This window comes from Onychostoma macrolepis, chromosome 01, assembly GCF_012432095.1.
Source record: "Onychostoma macrolepis isolate SWU-2019 chromosome 01, ASM1243209v1, whole genome shotgun sequence".
Classification (NCBI taxonomy): domain Eukaryota; kingdom Metazoa; phylum Chordata; class Actinopteri; order Cypriniformes; family Cyprinidae; genus Onychostoma; species Onychostoma macrolepis.
In genome coordinates, this window is record NC_081155.1 from 44,372,171 (window position 1) to 44,394,060 (window position 21,890).

General features: G+C 34.1%; 2 protein-coding genes across 4 annotated transcripts in view; both read left to right on the forward strand.

The window, feature by feature from the left end:
* LOC131549867 (gamma-glutamylaminecyclotransferase C-like) overlaps nt 1-20,667 on the forward strand; it is a 76,191-nt gene extending 55,524 nt beyond the window's left edge. The window contains exons 1-2 of one of the 3 annotated variants that reach the window (XM_058792437.1): nt 17,994-19,462; nt 19,628-20,667. In XM_058792437.1, coding sequence (XP_058648420.1) covers nt 19,427-19,462; nt 19,628-20,239 — 648 coding nt within the window. In that variant the 5' untranslated portion in view covers nt 17,994-19,426 and the 3' untranslated portion in view covers nt 20,240-20,667. Of the gene's footprint in view, nt 1-17,993; nt 19,463-19,627 lie in introns of those variants that run through there. The other 2 variants (XM_058792428.1, XM_058792444.1) reach the window with 2 other exon arrangements.
* ggact.3 (gamma-glutamylamine cyclotransferase, tandem duplicate 3) lies at nt 14,915-17,855 on the forward strand. The gene is made up of 2 exons (XM_058792464.1): nt 14,915-15,057; nt 16,542-17,855. The coding sequence occupies exons 1-2, from the start codon at nt 15,034-15,036 to the stop codon at nt 17,028-17,030; spliced, it is 513 nt and encodes a 170-aa protein (XP_058648447.1). The 5' UTR covers nt 14,915-15,033; the 3' UTR covers nt 17,031-17,855.
* Nucleotides 20,668-21,890: the final 1,223 nt, after the last annotated feature.

The following is a 21,890-nucleotide window of genomic DNA, read 5'->3' on the forward strand; positions in this document are numbered from 1 at the left end:
TTTTCATTTTAATTTATTTCTTAATTTATTTAAGTTAATTTATTTCCATGTAGTTAACTTATTTCAGTATAAATAAATATTTTGTTATATTTTTGTCAATCATTTTTCTATAATAAAACATTTTTGTATATGTTTTAATACACAAATTAATTAAACAAAATTAAACAGTTTATCCAAAAAATTTTAATTCAGTCATTCAGTCAGTCGGCTGTATATTAGTGTAAAGTAAAGTAAAATAAAACAAAACAAAATATGAATTTAAATTATTTTTTAATTTTTTTTAGTCACATTATAGGCTCTATATTTTTATAAAACATTTTTGTAATCAAATGTACTATCACCCACTTGTCATCCCTTTCTTCTTTCAAATTTTAACTTAAGTATCAAAAACAGCTAAAATTGGTAAGTGAAACATGCACTTATTTTTATTTTTAAAATGCATATTTGCTGTGTTTGTACACTGTAATACTTTCTGATCATTCATCATTACCATTGTTTTAAAATATGACATGAGAGGCCATTTTAATTTGCTTATAATCTGCTTATCACTATGTAAACGGAAACAAAAAGGAGCATTAAATGAAACACTTTTGTATTCTGATTGGCCTGCATTCACCCTGACATCTGAGACTTGTTTTCTGTTGTTTCACTGTCAGCACTGTTGGGCTAAAACTACATGAAAAATAAGCTAATTTAGCTTTCGTTTAGAGAAAGTAACTAGTTAGTCTGCGAGCTATATGGTAAATAGCATTTAAGCAACTTTTTTTAATAAAAAATGAAAATAGCAGCTTCGAGGCAAGTTAAATGTAAAATGATGCCTAAACAGGTAAAAACAAGAGAAGAGGCGAAGCACACACAGTACCTGCTGTTACGCTTGTCTCGTCTCTTTCCCACAGGGCCTGTTTAATTAAGTTAGGGAAGCAGTCAGTCTTTACTTAAGGATAAGAACAAGTACACAACCGTCTGTTTATATTGGCATTAAATCATATTCTATCACAGATGAGAGAGGTTTGTTTCACAGTATATTTTATGAAGGAAATGTGTGTGTGTGCTTGTGGATGGTTGCTACATTGCTGGTTTCCAGGTGGTTTCTAGCACATGCACTCTCAGAAATAAAGGTACAAAAGCTGTCACTGGGGCGGTACCTTTTCAAAAGGTACATGTTTGTACCTAAAAGGTCCATTTTGGTACCTTAAAGATACACATTAGTACTTAAAGTGTACATATTTGAACTTAATAGGTACAAAAAGTGTACCTTTTGAAAAGGTACCGCTCCAGTGACGGCTTTTGTACCTTTATTTCTGAGAGTGTATGTGTTGCTAAGATTACTTGCTTTTAACTCATCAAACGCACAACTCCGACCACCAAGTCCAAGAAAATCCGCTCACTTCAGACACTTCATTTGGATTTAGCCAATTTGCATTGTATTTTAAAATATATGAAGTGCAAGTGTGACTCTGGTAATGTGTTATTATTGAAACTTTTACATATGTGTTATGAGATTTTTTTTAAGTTAACTATCTCAAATAAACAAGTTCCCAAAGGTGATAATGTTCAGCAGCAAATTAAAGCCCGGAGGTTTCATGGAGTCTTATAAAGGAATAGTTCACTCAGAAATGAAAAATCTGGCTGAATTTATTCACCATCATGTTGTTCTGTTGTGTTTTTGGACGCATTTCAAAGAGGAACAGACTGAAATTTAAGACGGTATTTACTGAAAATCTTCCGTTTTGTCTGTTCATCATATACAGTGGCATCAGAAGACTCAGATTATATTAAATTATGAAGCTTTTTGGTCAAAATTGAAGATTTTTTTCATTACATACATGGTTAGGCTATGTATAATTGTAATGCAACTTGCAGTGAAATGTAAACACCATCAGCTACAGCTACTGTGCATTAAATCTGAATAAATAGTAAAATAACATGAACATTATAATAATAGTAATTGGAACTAAAACTGGGATGACAAGCGGGATATTTTTGGATAAACTGTTTAATTAATGATTTAATCTGTGTACAAAAAATATACATTTTTTTTGTATACAAAAAAGTATTATACAAATGTTTTTTAATGTAATTTTTTATTTGTCATTTTATTTATTCATTCATGCATTCATAACTTCGAACAGGTCACTATGAATTGGTGATAATACATAATGGCAGAATTGTATTTTTTGGGGATAAACTTAAATTTAGTTTAATGTAAAGTAAAATAACACTAGACAGAACAAGACAAATTGACAAGTAAAGTGACCAGTCACAGTTTTGTTGCGGCGGCCAATCAGATCCGATTTTGACAAGCTTTTCTTGTTCATGAATACATAATACATTTATGAATTAAAACAGCTGCTGTAAAGATAATAGGGGTGGTCGTAACGTTTTAAGCACTACACCCATTAATGGAAATATCACAGGAGGAGGGCTGGCGTTTATGTACAACACGAGTTATAAAATTCTGAAAGTCTGTATTGAGCTTTGATGTGGAAGGAATAACGTGCTCTAATTGATTTGGATATTCTAATTACATTTCTCCAGTCTCATGTCTCATTAGCAAACGTAAAAATAGAGGGCGAGTAAAAGCTGACATTAATTCAAGCAGTCTGCCCACGGGATTGACGAATAAAGCGTGCACACACACTCATTACATGCTCACGATCACGCAGGCTTACAGGCTGACTCAGCTTTATTCTGTTTACATCAATTCAAGAGAGCTGGCATGTCCGTACACGTCTCTGTCCTCCGGTCAGCCCAGGGGATTGTGGGACTGCGCTGCAGCGGCCCGTCTGTCAGCTGATTTTAAAGCGAATCGTTCAACCAGACTTGATGTGGAGAGTTTTAGGATATCCTGAATGAGAACTAGAACTGTCCAGCTCTAAAATGACTAATGAAAATATGACATGTAAACTCGTATGTTATTCCAAGCCTCCTGAAGTGCGTGAATCGGTGGGCGGGGCTAAATGGGCAGTGATGTAGAAGCAGGCGTTGATCTTCTTCTGCAGAGGCGGTGCTTATATCCACGCTATGACATCATAGAGTAGAACATTCCAAAAGCTGTCGTTTCTGCCTTCAATATAAGCTGTTTTTAAACTAACCACAAACAGTGTTTCCCACAGCCTTACACTCTATTTGTCGCGGCAATCCCGCCCCATATATATATATATATATATATATGTATGTATGTATATTCATCCTCTGCCGGCAGGAGGCACTTTTAGAGTGTGAGAAACAGCGGTTTACCCGGTAACGCTGTACACAAAGCAGCGCTCCACTCACAAACGCTGCTTTATCAGGCATTACGTAAAATGAAAATGACATCGTAAATTTTCTGATGACAGTCAACTTCCTTCTGAAATACAGTGATATAAAACCATGCGCGCCGGATTTTGATTTTGAAACGTGCAGTGCTCATGTTTATTCAATGAAATCAAAGCCTTTTGGAAAATCTATTTGTGGAGGTCAGTTTTGATATTGTGGCGGTCCACCACAAATAAGTCAATGTATGGGAAACACTGCACAAAGTTTTGAGCTCTGAAACTTACAATATGTTTTATAGGGAATTTTGGTGAACCCTTTAAAATGTGTGTAGAAAAAAATTACATACAAAATACATTTGTACAATACCAAGTTGGGGGTATAAACATAACTAAAATTATCATTTTTAATTTCTCATTAAAAATTAATAGATGATTACAATATATAATGTAATTATACTTTTTAATTTGTCATATTTATTAATTAATCTATTTATTTATTCCCAAAAATGTATAATGTGACTAAAATGATTATTTTAATTTGTCATTATTTATTGAAAAATATATGTGATAAATGATAATTTATTTTATTTTATTTATTGAAATATGTGATAAATTATAATTAATTTTTAATTTCTCATTAAAATTATTTATTTATTGCAGTATATAATGTTATTTGTTTATGTATTACTATATATAATGTGATTTATTATTATTATAATTTCTTTATTTTATTACAAAAATATATAATGTCATTAAAAATATAATTTTTATTTGTCAGTAAAATATTGTATTGCTATATATATATATATATATATATATATATATAATTAAAACATTGTTTTGATTTGTCATTAAAATGATTTATTTTATTTTATTTTATTTATTTTACAAAAATAGTGCATTTTGGATTAACAATTCTTATAAATCTACATTTTTAAAGAGTATCAGTGAACTGATCTGTGAACTTGATTTTTGAATGTAAAAGATTAGTAAAGGATTGTTAAATTTTTTTCAAATGGTGTTTGTCAGTGCAAAAGTTGTCAACATGGAAATAGGTTATTATGGGAGGTTGGCAGGGCGTTGCTATGTGGTTGTTTGGTGATTGCTTGGCAACTGGCAATCTATGATCTTCTGCTCTCTAGATACGGTTTGGGATTTCTTCACCTGTCTTCTGGCCCAGCAGTTGAAAACGGTGCATCTGATGACTTAGTAAAGCACCAGCACTCTTTCCTCAAGACGCATGAAGAGCTGCGAGCTTTAGTACAGAGCTGAATGGATGTGCTGGTTTGTTTACGTCAGCTATTTTGCAGCAGCGATGAGTGTGGCTCATCCAATCCGACTGTACAGCCTTTAACTATCTGTTTTATAATAGACTTTAATCTATCATGTGGTCATTTAGTGCTTGTGTTAGCAGCTCCGCCGAAATGAAAAGTGGCCTCAGATAAAAAGCACACAGTGATCAAGGGCCAACCCTTCATATTAAGCACCCTTTGCTCAATTGCTATTGATTTCCGCAGCTTTTAATGTATTAATCATGACCTCTCCTGCAGTCCAGCCCTATTCACACCATCGAATCATTTCATGCTGCTAAAATGCTCTGGCCCTTGTGCCCAATCTAAATTCAATTTGTACATTTGTACAAATATCTCAGTTGTTGATAATGATATTATCAGCATAGTTCCAGAAGCTCCAAATCCTCGTTACGACTGGCGAGGACGGTTGTTAGTTTTATTTGTTTGTCGAGTCCTGAGGGAAGGCTTAGGTTTTAATTAATAATTTGGTCAGATTTCGAGAGCAAAACCTTCTCTTGCTCTCCATCATTTCCTGATGGCGACTTCTTAACAAGGATTTCTAGCGCCATCTAGTGCTTGAACCAGTAACGCAGCCTGGTGTTAATGTATGCAATGTTTGTGCTGGTGCTGTTTAGATATTCATAGAAATTCACAACAAGGCGGAGCAACAACTAGAAGCATAAGAAAACAAATTGCATTTACACTGCCTGTGATGTGAGCTCTCCGCTGTGGCTCGTAATGCAGAATCACGTCGTTTCAAACGGCTTTGGAGTGCAATTAATTTCTTGTTGCATTTAAATGTAGATAGTTTATTGTACAGTTTCTGTGCTTATGCATATTTTCTATAAGAATACTAGGATGATCTAATGCATTTGTCAGAATGTGCAGTATGCAACAGTACAGTATGTGGAATACTGTATCCTACAATGCAATGCGCTTGACTTGCTTTTTTATTTCAATTTAAACATTAAAACATGTTTTAAATTAAATATGCCAAATATTATCATAAATATGTTAAACAAAATGCACAACACATGCAGTATAGTTATGCAGTATACATTATGCACGCAAGAGCATTTGACTTAAAAGTTTGTATTTACTTCAAATTAATGTTATTAATGTTTATGTTATTTTACAGTACGTGTACTTCCCTGGTACATACATGGTAAATATCTTGTACCTACAGGCAAATGAGTGGTAACACAAGGTACTTACCTGAAGTGTATGCACATGATAACGAATAAGAAACACAGCTGTACTTCACAGTCGTGCATGCATGGTAATTAGTTTGTACATACATAACTAATAAGACACATTACTGTACATACTAGTGATATGTACATGGTAAATGTGTAGCACCTACGGAAAAATGTGGTTTTATGTAGTAACAAACAAGACACATACTGTACTTGGTATATACGGTATGCTTGGTAAGTCCTTACCTTACCTAATAAAAAGAGGACTGTTTTTCGATTGCTTGTGTAGGACTGTTAATGCTAAATTGCTCTCCACAACAGTGCTTACAAAGTTTGAAGAACTGGTAATTCCTGTGTAATGTTTATGTAAAATGGTGCACTTTATTGTACAGTCCTATTTCCATGTACTTACTATCTAAGTACTGGTGTATGTACCTATTAGTTAATGTACAGAATACGTTATGCAGTACTCAAGTTGGGGGTATAAACATGGACCAAGGTACTTAATTGATGGTACACTGCAGTAACTAGTGTTAATACTCAGCAGGCACAGTCCTTTTAAATAGGGATTTTGACACATGACAATCAGGAGTTGCAAGTGCAAATATGAGTCCGGTAGCTACTGTATAATTCCAAAATAAAATCTGTCTACACACATAATTATTAGGAATGTACGTCATCAAAAATCCCTATTGGACCAATTAGTTTAGAGAATCAGTGTTGTTAAAGATAAGGCAAGTTAACTGCAATGGCACCTACCATCAATTACTCAATAAGTACCTTGGTCCATGTTTATACCCCCCAAATTAAGTACCGCATAACTTATTCTGTACATTAACTAATAGGTACATACACTAGATAGTAAGTATATGGAAATAGGACTGTAAAATAAAGTGCACCATTTTACATAAACATTACACAGGAATTACCAATTGACAAACAGTCCTCTTTATTAGGTAAGGTTAGGACTTACCAAGCGTACCGTATATACCAAGTACAGTATGTGTCTTGTTTGTTACTACATAAAACCACATTTTTCCATAGGTGCTACACATTTACCATGTACATATCACTAGTATGTACAGTAATGTGTCTTATTAGTTACCATATATGGATACTGTAAGGACATGCCTGTTTGTACCCACTTGTCCGTAAGTACTACATACATACATTAGTAAGTACAGTAAAGTATCTAATTAGTTACCATGTACGGGCACTACCTGTAAGTGACCATTCTTACCCACACTTGTCTGTATGTACAAACTAATTACCATTCATGTACGACTGTGAAGTACAGCCGTGTTTCTTATTTGCTATCATGTACATACACTTCAGGTAAGGAAGGAACAATCTTGTTTTTAAGATATTTGCCTGCTTAAATAAAAGTTAAATTAAGAATGAAGACATCTGCTGCACATCCAGATGAATGCAGCACATGCGTAAGTGACACACACACACACACACACACACAGACAGCGGTGCTCATATGACATCCTATTGACGTGAGCGCAAACCTCATCTAATCTCTGCTCTGTAAAGCTCAAGAGCAGATGATAATTATCAATCTGTTTGTCTTGTGGCGTGTGGCGCACTTCATTAATAAAATCAATTAACTTGCCCTCATAACTGCGTATTGATTTACATCATGCCATTCATCACTCTAGTCTTCATTCGGTCTCTATGGAAACATCACGTCCCGATTTAACATCCTGTCAGCTGATGTAACGACAACAAATCTGAACTAGTCTGGTTGTATGTTTAATTGTTTTGGTTGTTTTTACATTTGAGCATAATCCCAGAAATAGGCCTAATCATTCTGGATCCCCTCGTTTCTCAGTATATTTTTCACAGTCCATTAGTGATACATTAGTATAGAAGCCCATGTCTGCCACTAAATAAAAAATATTTTTTCAATTTTTGAGCTCACAGTTCTGACGTTTTCTTCTCAGAATTGCCAGATACTATCAGAACTCGCAATTGTGAGTAATAAAGTTTTGCAATGTAGAACTGCAACAGAATCTTGCAATTGTAATTGCAAAAAAAAAAAAAATGCCAGAATTGCCAGAAAAAAGTCTTAATTGTGAGAAAAAGGAAAAATTCAGAAAAATGGGGGGAAATGCAGAACTGTGTGGTAAACATTTGAAATAACCTTTTATTTATTTATTTTATTTTATTTTATTTTATTTTATTTTATTTTATTTTATTTTATTTTATTTTATTTTATTTTATTTTATTTTATTTTATTTTATTTTATTTTATTTTATTTTATTTTATTTTATTTTATTTTATTTTATTTTATTTTATTTTATTATTTATTTTAGCAGTGGAAACAGGCTTCCGCACATTTGCCTCCAAATCAGAAGTTTGTGAGTTCAAATCCCATATATATGTTTTTCCCATATGCATGAACAATAAAAGAGGCAAACGAAGCTCTTCCTCTTTCACACGTTCCCTTGTGATCTGAATCCGAGGAGAGAAAGACTAATTGCTTTTATAGACAAACCGCCCTGTAAATGAGCCCTAATTTCCCATCGTTTTATGCCAGGCAGGAAACTAGACTTGGCTCTCTCTGTATCTATTATTCCGTCTCTCCTCAGAGGATTGACTGAAATCGTGCGCAATCCAACATGCATTAAACATCTTTAGGGCTTGATTGAAGCTTTTTGTGTGTTTGGAGGAGGAGTGGATGAACAGAATGAGCGAGATTCAAATAATGCATCTTATTTGCCATTCATTAGAATGCAACATGAAAACACATTATCATAAATTTGAACTTTATGAGTTCATTTGTGAAATTAGGCCGCATAAACATGCAATGCAGTGATAAAAGCCCTGATCATTCAATCCAACTTTTAGGTTTTCCAAAGAAAAGCCACCATATAGCATAACCATAGCAACCAATGTTTTGTGGGTGGTTACTAGGGTATTTGCTAGGGCTTTTCTATATGGATTGTTAAAATATTCTGAATTCACATTTTTAAAAGTGTTGTTTTTCGGTTGCCAAGGTGTTATAGGTGGTTGCTAGGGCTTTTCTATATGGTTGCTAATGTGTTATGAATGGTTTTAAGTGTGTAGCTGTGTGGTTGCTAGGGTGTAGTGGACAGTTGCTAGGGTTTTCTAAATGGTTGCTAAGGTGTTCTGAATAATTTTAAGTGTGTGGTTGCTAGGGTGTAGTGGACAATTGCTAGGGTTTTCTAAATGGTTGCTCAGGTGTTCAGAATAATTTTAAGTGTGTAGCTGTGTGGTTGCTGTGGTATTGTGAGTGGTTGCTATGATGTTGTGGTTAGCTGTGTGGTTGTCAGGGTGTTGTGGACAGTTGCTAGGGTTTTTTAAATGGTTGCTAAGGTGTTCAGAATAATTTTAAGTATGTAGCTGTTTGGTTGTCAGGCTGTTGTGGGTGGTTGCTAGGGATTTTCAAAATGGTTGCTAAGGTGTTCCAAATAATTTTAAATGTGTAGCTGTGTGGTTGCTGTGCTTTTGTGAGTGGTTGCTAGGATGTTGTGGTTAGATGTGTGGTTGTCAGGGTCTTGTCAGTGGTTGCTAGGGTTTTTCTATATGGTCACTAAGGTCTTCTTAATCAGTTTAAGTGTGTAGCTGTTTGGTTGCTAGGATGTTGGGGTTAGCTGTATGGTTGTCAGGGTATTGTGGGTGGTTGCTAGAGGTTTTCTATATGGTTGCTAAGGTTTCCAGTGTGATGTGGGTGGTCACAAGTGTTGCAACCACTTAACAACACACCTATAAGACCTCTGAGTTTTGCACAGTAAAACACACAGTATTTTTTCAGCTGTATGGCTGTAGCTGCAGAATGGAGGTATGAGTGTGTCCTTGCTGCTTTGACTCTCAAACATCTGGCTGTGTGTTTGTAATAATGAGTTGAACATCATGGCGCAGCGACCGTCTCACCTCTGAAAGCCCTGAATGACACTTCAGCAGATGCTTCAATGCAATCTGTTTTTTTCCTCCTCTGTTTTGTGTCTTTCCTCTCAGTGTGAAGATGTTTGATGTTCATTCTGTGACATCTGAGTTCATGTTGAAGATCATGAGCACCTCTAATCATCAAGCACATATAATCAAAACACAAGTCATTGGTTTTTACTTTCGTCATGCTTTAGATGAGACATGCAGCATATGTTTTCTTTCATTGCATATTGATTTGTAATGCTGCAAAAATTCTACTTATATAAAACAAGTAGAAAATAAACTGCCATAATATTATCTTAGTATTTATTAATATTTAAATTTTTATATTTATTTTAATTTTAGTTTAAGTTTTAGTTTAGTTTTTTGTAATGTTTTTTATATTATTTTTATAAAATGTGTCTATTTTTATTTCAGTTTTTCAGTTTTGTTTAGTTATTTTATTAGTTATTTTTAGTTTAGTTATTTTCCTTTTTTTTTTTTTTTTTAGTAAAATATCTATTATTATTATTAGTAGTAGTAGTAGTAGTAGTAGTAGTAGTAGTAGTAAATATTATAATACTATTTAATAATATTATTGTTTATTATTATTATACCATTATCAATGACCCAGCAATATTAAAGTGCTATTTTATAGTGTTTGTTTTAAATGGTTATTAAATATGTTGTTAAATATTATTTTTATATCCCTTCACATTTAGTAATTTTAGTGAAATAACATTAATATTTATGTAAACAAATATTATAATCATATTTAATACTATTTATTTTTATTATTATTATTATTATTACCAGCTCAGCATTAGTGTTATACAGTGCTTTTGTTTTAAATATGTCTACTATGTCTGTTTACTTTTTTTTTTTTTTTTAGGTTATTTTCATTTCAGTAATTTTAGTAAAATAATATTAAAATATTTTTGTTGTTGCTGTCATTATTATTGTTATTTTTATACCTCCATATTTAATAATATTTATTGTTTATTATTATAGCCTTACTACTGGCTCAACAGTATTATAGCCTTATAGTGTATATTTTGTTTTTAATGTCTATTTAGTTTTATTTAAAAAGATCCGGGATGACCAAACACCTGAGAAGAGATGATGGCAACACCTCAGACAACATACACAATTACCAAGTTAAGTCTGTCATAACTTAAATATATTGGGTTTCTTCTTCACATATGTATGTGTATAGATGTGTGCATGTGTGCATATGTGTATGCATGTATGTATATATGTATATATATATATGTGTATAGTACAAACTTAATTTCCTGTAAAGCTGCTTTGCAACGATTGTATCGTAAAAAGCGCTATACAAATAAACTTGAATTGAATTGAATTGAATTTTATTTATTTATTTTTCTTTTCAGTTTTAGTTAGTAATTTTAGTACTTAAATTAAACTAAATGAAAATTAGAGGAAAAAAAAAAGTAAGATTTTTCTTTTTCTTTATATAGGTTAAGGTTTCTTTCATTTCAAATGTTTTTGTAATAGTTTTAGTTTTAGTTAACAATCATAACACTGGTTTGACCTCCTAAATTCTGTGCTTTCTGAAGGTTATGCACTTCTTTTCACTGTTGATTTCTGGTCATAGTTCCCTGTATAGAACTCGTCGATGATAATGCGTCGCTAAATGAGTCGTGTGGCTGCTGTTGAACACAGAAGCAGTGTCAGTGTCTCTGGAATAGCTGGACATGTTCGTCGCTCTGGGACAATAACTGATGACGCAGTGAAGCTGCACATCTGCTCTTATTGCTCCTGCAGCTCGTCCTGATATCACAGCATTAAACCACAGACTCACACCGGTGTCCCTCACCGCACACTGACGGGGACAGTCTGTTACGGACTTCATTTATTTTATATCTAAAGTCAATTTTCAAGGTTTTTAATTTTTTCATAATTTAGTGTTTTACTATTACTATTTTAGAGTGTGAATGTGGACTTGTATTCATGTGTTCATCTGACTGACATCAGAAGTTAAAATATTGTGTTGCTACGCAGCTTCTAAAATAGAATATTTTTGCAATAATATTATTTATGATAATTGGAAAAATAATTATTATTGCTGTAATATGCAATAATAATGAAAATTATTATTAATCAATATTTTTAATCTGCCAATGACAATGTAAAATATATTTATATTTAATTATCTGAAAACATGTTTAATTATTGATATTAATAATAATAATAGTTATTATTATTATTATTATTTAATTTATTTAGTTATGTTGTTTGTCATTTAAAAATATGCATTGCATATCATTTTTAAAAATCGTATAATTAGATTATTCATTTACTTACTTACTTATTTAAATATACATTTCTTAAAACATTATTTATTGTATGGGGGGAAAGCCCGGAATTTGAGACTTTTGGCCTCATACATGACATGAGTGTTTCTGACTAAAGTGTGTTTATTAGGCGACTCAGATTGTGTTTGTCAGTCAGACGCTGACACGCGTGTTAAACGCATTAACTCACAGAAGTGTCATGTATAAATCACTGGATGGATGATGTGCAGAAATACAGTAAACGGCTCATTGAACTCCTGTGATGTTTTGCACCGTCAGCCGTTTCGTCATGTAATGTGCTCTATCCATCTTTTTCAAGCTCTAAGACTTTTATTAAAATAAGCAAATCTAAATCTCATCTCCTGCTGTGTTCGACTCAGACGACGTCCAGAAGCTCAGATGTCCTGCAGGCGGCCACAACATTAACGAGGCCATTTCTCAAAGAATCGCCCAGAAATACTCAGCTGGGTTCCTCCTGAGCTTTAAGGTTTAAGAAAAGTCTTTTACATTACATTTTATGCATCTTAAAGCACAAAAAACATTCATGCACAAGTCTCAGAAACGATTATCAGCTGCTGACTACATCAAAGCAGGCACTTTCTGTGGGATATTTTAATATTTAAATTTTATTAATTAAATAAATGTATAGAATATATATATATACATACATGTATATATATATTAGTGCTGTCAAAGGAATAATCATGATTAATCATATTCAAAATAAAAGTTTTTGTTTAAATAATATATGAGTGTGTACTGTGTATATTTATTATGTGTATATATAAATACAAACACATGCATGTATATTTAAGAAAAATTTTATGTTTATATATTAAATATATGTATATATAATATAAAATAATAATATAAATATATAAATGTATACAGGTGCATCTCAATAAATTAGAATGTCGTGGAAAAGTTAATTTATTTCAGTAATTCAACTCAAATTGTGAAACTCGTGTATTAAATAAATTCAATGCACACAGACTGAAGTAGTTTAAGTCTTTGGTTCTTTTAATTGTGATGATTTTGGCTCACATTTAACAAAAACCCATCAATTCACTATCTCAACAAATTAGAATATGGTGACATGCCAATCAGCTAATCAACTCAAAACACCTGCAAAGGTTTCCTGAGTCTCCAAAATGGTCTCTCAGTTTGGTTCACTAGGCTACACAATCATGGGGAAGACTGCTGATCTGACAGTTGTCCAGAAGACAATCATTGACACCCTTCACAAGGAGGGTAAGCCACAAACATTCATTGCCAAAGAAGCTGGCTGTTCACAGAGTGCTGTATCCAAGCATGTTAACAGAAGAAAAAGATGCACAACCAACCGAGAGAACCGCAGCCTTGTGAGGATTGTCAAGCAAAATCGATTCAAGAATTTGGGTGAACTTCACAAGGAATGGACTGAGGCTGGGTTCAAGGCATTAAGAGCCACCACACACAGACGTGTCAGGAATTTGGCTACAGTTGTCGTATTCCTCTTGTTAAGCCACTCCTGAACCACAGACAACGTCAGAGGCGTCTTACCTGGGCTAAGGAGAAGAAGAACTGGACTGTTGCCCAGTGGTCCAAAGTCCTCTTTTCAGATGAGAGCAAGTTTTGTATTTCATTTAGAAACCAAGGTCCTAGAGTCTGGAGGAAGGGTGGAGAAGCTCATAGCCCGAGTTGCTTGAAGTCCAGTGTTAAGTTTCCACAGTCTGTGATGATTTGGGGTGCAATGTCATCTGCTGGTGTTGGTCCATTGTGTTTTTAAGTCACTGCACCTGTTTACAAAGAAATTTTGGAGCACTTCATGCTTCCTTCTGCTGACCAGCTTTTTAAAGATGCTGATTTCATTTTCCAGCAGGATTTGGCACCTGCCCACACTGCCAAAAGCACCAAAAGTTGGTTAAATGACCATGGTGTTGGTGTGCTTGACTGGCCAGCAAACTCACCAGACCTGAACCCCAGAGAGAATCTAGAATCTCAACAAGAGACCAAAAAATGCAGATGAGCTGAAGGCTGCTGTCAAAGAAACCTGGGCTTCCATACCACCTCAGCAGTGCCACAAACTGATCACCTCCATGCCACGCCGAATTGAGGCAGTAATTAAAGCAAAAGGAGCCCCTACCAAGTATTGAGTACATATACAGTAAATGAACATACTTTCCAGAAGACCAACAATTCACTAAAAATGTTTTTTATTTTTTTTATTTTATTGGTCTTATGAAGTAAATTATAACATTAGAATAAAAGCTGTCACTTTATGTGGACTCTGAGATTGTAGATGTATAATTTTTTTTCATCCCATTTCATCAATCATCACATTTTATTTTATTTTATTTTATGTATATACGTCACCTTATTTTAGATAAATATATATTTTTATTTTTAATTCTATTTAAAGCTTTTTATGTCAGCTGTACTCGCAATAACAGCAAAAACTTTATTTTACTGTATTTTAATGATTTCCAGTGCAGTGCCAATGTTTAACTGTACTCTCAGATGCTTTTCGCCCTATTCTCAGTTAGTGACGGTATTTAATCAGGACACAGTGCAGATACACAGACTGACCACTAGATGGCGCCACTTCAACACTATAACAGTTAACAGCACGGAAGTGATCGTCTGTCAGTCATTACAGTTGGTCGTTAACGTCGTGTAAAATTTATTTTCACTAATTAGTGTTAGTAGTTTGACAAGTCTTGATCTCTTGTAGCCTGTCTGTGTAGTAAACCTCTGAACTTTGCGTACTTAGCATTGAGAAACGGATCTAGTGTCTTCATACCAAACCCCGCCCACCCCTCATGTCATGTGACGTTATTACATAAAATTAATTTTCTACCTATGATATTGTGTTTTATTAACGTCTACATCTACCCCAACCCCAAACCTACCCCTTACAATAATTAAAAAATAGTAATTATTGTTGTACAGTGTAATACAAATTACGCTGTATTGATGTGCGCATGCCCAGTAGCGCCATACTCACCGCTTCAAGCCGTTGAAGGTTGAAGTCCATTGAGTGCTTCAGCAGTTCGTTCCTGTTTTCTCCCAAACTCTGTTTTATCTTTGATTAATGAAAGGATCCGTTATATTGTCGGTAAGAAAAACAGTTTTCTTCTGGTTTAGATCTTTATTGGATGGTGAAGCGTGTGCGGTGTGTTTACATGAGAGAGCCTACATTATCATAACAGCATCTCATAAGAGTTTATGCGCTCAGTATTGCTCTGTTTTCATGTAAAATTCAATATACTGTAATGTCTGATCATCCGCAGTTTTAAATTAACCGACCTTTACTTATTAAATGAGCACGTGTTTGTATTTTTCGTGCTTTTATTATGTGATCATCAATAACCGTCAGATCAACTTATCTACAATAAACTGTTTTATATTTAAATATTTTTATTAATTAAATATTTATACAAAAATATGAATGTAAACACCAAAATGTAAATCGTTGGTAAAAGACATGAACACAAATTACACCTAATCATCAGAATTGGTACAATTCGGTAGTGAACAAATATAATTTTTAACAAATATTTACAGTTTATTTTAATAAGTATTAATAAAATGTGTGAATTATAGTTTACACCTAGATGGACAGTTTACAGTTGTTTTTTATGACTGTAAGTCATTCTCCTCAAATGCTATTGAGCTTTAAATGATGGCATATGTGAAAAACTAGCATTTTTTACATATGATTTACAGTAGATTTTAATAAATGTCAAAAATGTAAAAGGTGTACATTACAGTTTACACCTAGATGAACAGTTTACAGTTGTTTTTATGACTGCAAGTCATTTTCCTCAAATGCTATTGAGCTTTAAATTTGCGTTTGAGCCCATTCGGTACTGAAAAATAGCAATTTTTACACAAGATGTTTCAGACATAAAATAATGAATGCATTTGGTATGTGAGCAAAATGAAAATGGCTGTTTAATCAGTTTTGTCAGTTTAATAGTAATAATAATAATAATACATTTTATTTATAACACTTTATATTCAAACAGAATCCCAAAGTGCTAAAGCTTAAAAACAAAAAGAATGTGTGCTGGCCGTGTGTGAACACAACCCTATAATGATAAAAACTTTTTTTTTTTTTTTTTAATCCCCAAAAATAATAACCCCTTTCTCAAATAAAGCCATTCTCAGATGCTTGGCAGTGTGGTGTCACACAAACCCATGCCGCTCCCACAACTGTTGATTGACAGTAGCGTTTTACCTTAGACCCGCCCCGAGTGAGCTGTCATCAGTCCACCATTGTTTCAAAGCCGGAGCAGGTGTAGACAAGAATGTCTGCCGAGGTGTTTTGTTGTTGGATGTAATAATGATCGTAGCAGCCCAGGCCTGCAGCTAGCTATGAGGTCACCGCTAAATTTTTCATGTTCAACAATAAAATTTGTCCTCTGAATGATTAATTTGCTGTTAAACTCCTCATGTGAATGTATAATTCAGTTTAGACTGTTTGCAAGATCGTCCATGGTATGAAAATGATCGCTGCGAGACGCTCTCCCGGAGTTGAGAGAGTAAGGGCGTGGATTTTGGATTATGAATGCTAATAAAGTGTCTCTTTCTCCGCAGCTCATTATCAGTGTCATCTGTCCCGTGGTTCACATGGCTCGTGTCTTCGTCTACGGCACGCTGAAGAAAGGCCAGCCCAACTACTTCAGGATGGAGAACACTTCCAACGGTCAGGCCGTGTTCCTCGCTCGCGCTCGAACCGTAGAGCCATACCCGCTCGTTATCGCCACCAAACACAACATCCCCTTCCTGCTCAACGTGCCCGGGACGGGTCAGCGCGTCTACGGTGAGATCTACCGCGTGGACCAGAAGATGCTGGAGTTTCTGGACCGCTTCGAGCACTGTCCTGAGTGGTACCAGCGCACCAAGATCCAGCTGGAGGTGCAGGACGGGGACGCTGAAGGAGAAAAAAGCATCGAGGAGGCGTTTGTGTACAGAAAGACTACATATGAGTCCGAGTGGCTCCAGAAACCAACATATGAGAGTTATGATGCGAACGGTGATCACGGACTGAAATATGTTTCTCCTGAGGACAGAAGCCCTGAATAATGACTGTACAGGTACCACTTACCACCAGGTAACATTTGGGACCCTGGTAAGCAGTACCTGTGCAGTCGGCTCTAAAAAGAACCATAACGTAGCATACCATCTGATACTACATTAAAAATCAGGATCCAAAATTAACACTTGCTAAGTGCCAATAAATTAATCACAGAAAACAATAGTTCATAAAACTAAAGATCAGATACTGGAGTCATTTCATTGCATCTGAGTAACAAAGTATTTGATGTATTTTATATTCTTTGAAGTGTTAGTTTCCTACAGCACCAAAAATGATTTTAAAATTATTATTATTTTTTTTCCCTTTTTATTTTAGTTTTTACATATTCATTTATGGAATATTTCATATCACAGAAAAGAAAAGAAAAAAACTCGGGGCATCCTAGATCAACTTCTGATCTAGGATTTACATTTACACTCCAGCATCTGATCATTTAGTTTTATACATTTTTTCTTTTTTTCTTTCTGTGATTAATTTATTGATTTGATCAAGTGTTAATTTTGGATCCTGATGTAGTATCAGACGGTATGCCATGTTCACAGGGCAGATTTGTAAGGAAATATACATTCAAAGAACTGCAAAAGATTCAACTGTAAAAGGAGCTGGGAACAATCTAATATAATATATAAAACATTAAAGATGATCTTGAATAAATGTAGCGCACTAGCAAAACACTCCAGTACAGTACATCTAGATCAGGTGTATTTGCACATATGCTGTACTTCCGTTTTTGTTGTATTTGTATATATGCTATAGAAGAGTTTATGAGAGTTTTCTAAATTGCAATTTACAATAAAATAATTAATTCAGAATGTTCTGATTTATTTACTTTTGTACAAATCAATGTAAATGATGACAAATGCAGCACATCTGTACAGTATACATATGGATTTACTCTGAACATATTTACGCACCGTCAAACATACATTTCTGCCAACATATAGCCTAATCCATACTGCTTTAAGAACGAATTAAAGTGCTCCATTTTGAAAAGAATCATCATCTTTTTTTGAAGTTTGTTATTGTAATATTTTAATATTAGTAATCTGCTTTGAAACTGTATTTAAAAGAATGCTAATAATTCTCTTTTTGTTTCTCAGTTTCTTTAATGTTGGCCTGCTGAGAGATCTGATTTCTACTGTATTTCCAGTGATTTTCTACTGAAATGCAAATAGAAAATATGTTTTATATAAATATCAAAGCCCCTCGGTCATGTCACGATTACGTAATTATCCTCATTTTGAAAGGCAGTCAGTCTTTTCCGCCTCACAGTCTGATCTTTGGACAATGAAAGGCTTCATTATATTAGCGGTAAGAGAAACGTTTCTCTCTCTCTCTCGTTTATATGTTTATTGGATGGTGACGCATGTTTATACGGTTGTGACCATAGATATGTACACATGCATATGTATGGGTTGTGACGGTGATGAAAATTTCTCACCGATTAATCGACGTGTGCCACCACCGGAAATACAGGTATCACCGGAAGAGAGGAGAGCGGCTTTGAACTTTCAATTCAAATTAGCGTAAATTCTGCGTCATTTCCTTGAATGGACAACAACAAAACAATAGGGTCTACAACCACAAACTCACTTATATTAAACATAGAACTTTAATTAAAAAACGAATACACCATGCTATATGCCTAATATAAAATAACAAAGTATGTTGTATATATATATATATATATATAAACAGCTATCACTGTGGAACCAAATAGTAAATAGGCCTAAGAAATATAAAACGTTAATTAGCAAAACGAATAAGAAAGTTGGTGGAACGGCATACACATTGATGTAAAATAAAATAAATAAATTACACAAAGTTTCAATAAAGTAGAAATCTGGAAACACTGTGTATAACCGAATAAGGAACGAATATAAAAAAAAAAAAAAAAAAATCAATTACTTAGACAAACGGCAAAAGTCAACAGTCTTTTAAAAATCAATTTCCATTTAAAAATGCATTTAGTTTAGAAACTAAATCTTCCGCCATCGTCTTGTCTGTCTCACTTCACTCTTTTCGTCGGTCAGGGGTGCGTTTCCCTAAAGCAACTATTGTCTCAAGTTCCGTCACCAATAGAGTTCAATAACGACCAACGACATGAACATTTGTCATCGTGTAATTTTGCTTTTAAACAAAGACTGAGAGTGTGTTTATACCACACTTGACCTCAACATTTGACCTTGTGAACTGTGAACCCCCCCCTGACTTGCATGTTTATTCCACAAATATTTGACGTGGAATGGTTGTAATGTCTGCAAAGTTGGCAAATGGCTTGCCATTGTAATAAAATAGGAATTGTAATCTTGCCAGTCAATCAAGTTTGGAAGCATATATATGGAGTTTGCCCAAAATCACTACTGTGTTTGAACAAGGAGGAATGTCACAACCCGACAGCGGCAGCTACAGCATTGCTGTATAAATACATTTATATTTACAGTACACGTCAGTGTTACATGTGAACTGAAGATTCACAGTTGCTTGTCATGAAAGAGCAACAAGAAGATAAGAATGTGTAGTGGTGGTGTTAGGGGAAGTGTAAAAATGAACAAGTGCTAATAAAGTGTCTCTTTCTCCGCAGTTCATTGTCAGTGTCATCTGTCCTGCGGTTTACATGCAAGATGTCTTTGTCTACGGCACGCTGAAGAAAGGCCAGCCCAACTACTTCAGGATGGAGAACACTTCCAACGGTCAGGCCGTGTTCCTCGCTCGCGCTCGAACCGTAGAGCCATACCCGCTCGTGATCGCCACCAAACACAACATCCCCTTCCTGCTCAACGCGCCCGGGACGGGTCAGCGCGTCTACGGTGAGATCTACCGCGTGGACCAGAAGATGCTGGAGTTTCTGGACAAGTTTGAAGGCTGTCCTCAGTTCTACCAGCGCACCAAGATCCAGCTGGAGGTGCAGGACGGGGACGCTGAAGGAGAAAACACACTGAAGCCTGGAAGCATCGAGGAGGCGTTTGTGTACAGAAAGACTACATATGAGTCCGAGTGGCTCCAGAAACCAACATATGAGAGTTATGATGCGAACGGTGATCACGGACTGAAATATATAGACAGTGACACGGAGTCTACACCAGACACGAGCAGCGCAACGCAACAAAATACTGCAGAACCCATTATAATGAGAGATTCTGTCTACACTGGATGCGGCACGGCGCAATGCGACATGACAAATCCCCAACAGTAAACTGATGCCTCATTCTGTTCATGATGTACTGACAACAAAGTTCAAATGATTTGCAACGGTCACTTTGTCAGGTCCAGTGTAGATAGCCTCTAGCTGTTGCTTAAATTTTATACATAAATTTTATATAAAATATAACAATATATAATTACAATATTTTTTTTTTCACAGAGAGACAGACACACACACACACACACACACACACACACTTCTCCCTGGTACACTATACAGGAAAACCCACCTTACTATTCATTGTTCAGGCTCAATCTGGTTTTGTCTCAGCTACAATAAACAAATCATGTAACAGGCCAGAAGCATTATTTAACACAATAAATAAGCTCAACAAACCTCCATCTCATGATGCTTTAGCTTCAGATCAATGTTGCTGTTCCTTCATGAAGTATTCACTGTGTTTGTCTAATGAGGCTACGAAACCCAATCTCTCTGGTCAGTCCCTATCTGGCGTTTCTCTGGGTAATCCATCTGTTTCTGAGTTACACATGGATTTATTTACGCACTGTCAGACATACATTACTGCCAGCATATATATATATATATATATATATATATATATATATATATATGACAGAATAATGGCTAACTGTGTGAGGTACTGTGTACTGATCCCTTTAAAAAGTAGTGGAGCGCTTCATAATTAGTATCTTAACAGTAATTTTTAACAAGCTATTTTTTTTTTTAAATAATGTTTTTTTTTCTTCTTCTTTTGTGACATTGTCATGAGAAATTTCTGTTGTAATAACAGTAATGAAAATCATAAAGGTTGATTTTTTTTTTTTAAATCAGAATAAATTCTGCACAACAAACAATACCATTACATAAACTAACAATTGTACGACATATATTTTATTTTATGCATTACGGTAATGAAAAATGTGGGGCAAATTGTCTTGAAAATGAAAAAAAACAAAAACAAACAAAAAAAACATGTATATAACAGTCACACTAACACAAAAAAACTTCATTTTAATGTCTTTTTAATTATTTCCAGTGCAGTACCAAATATAACATGTATCATGTTATATCATTATCATGATCATGTTAATGTTGGGAATGCTTTAAATACTCTGAAGTGTTTATGATTTATTGTCATCATTAGAGTGTATTTTGACAAGTCTTAATATCTTGTTGCCTATAAACCTCTAAAAGTAAGGTTTTTAAAAGGTGTCCTTTTTTGCTATAACAACAAAAACAAAAAAAAAACATTTTGTAATTTAATATGAATAATTAATATTATTAGTAAATTAATTTTCTCACAAAACAATAAGTCTATTGAATAATTAAATTGTATTAATAGTATTTTAGTGTTTAAAAATATAAATATTAATTAATTAATTTACTAAAAAATATGATTATAGGTATTAATAGTAACGTTGTTTATTAAGTTATTATATTAAATTATATGAAAATATTTTTACATTAATTGTAAAATGTTAATATTGTGTAGTATTGTAAGTTTTAAGTAAGTATTGTAAATTGTCAGTGTTCTGCTAATAAACAATTTATTTAAAAGCATACTTCTGTTTTTGTAATATTTTAGTTTTTTGTTAGATTAATGTGAGGAATATTTAATTTTGCAGAAAACAAATCTTGACGTGTCCTAGATCAACATTAGATGGCATGGCAAGGCAAAGTT

Bases quoted from the DNA above. Each gene is read 5' to 3' on its own strand.
- ggact.3 (XM_058792464.1), top strand. From the start codon at position 15,034: ATGAAAGGATCCGTTATATTGTCG. The intron at 15,058-16,541 runs GTAAGAAAAACA...CTTTCTCCGCAG, and splicing joins AAGGATCCGTTATATTGTCG to CTCATTATCAGTGTCATCTG.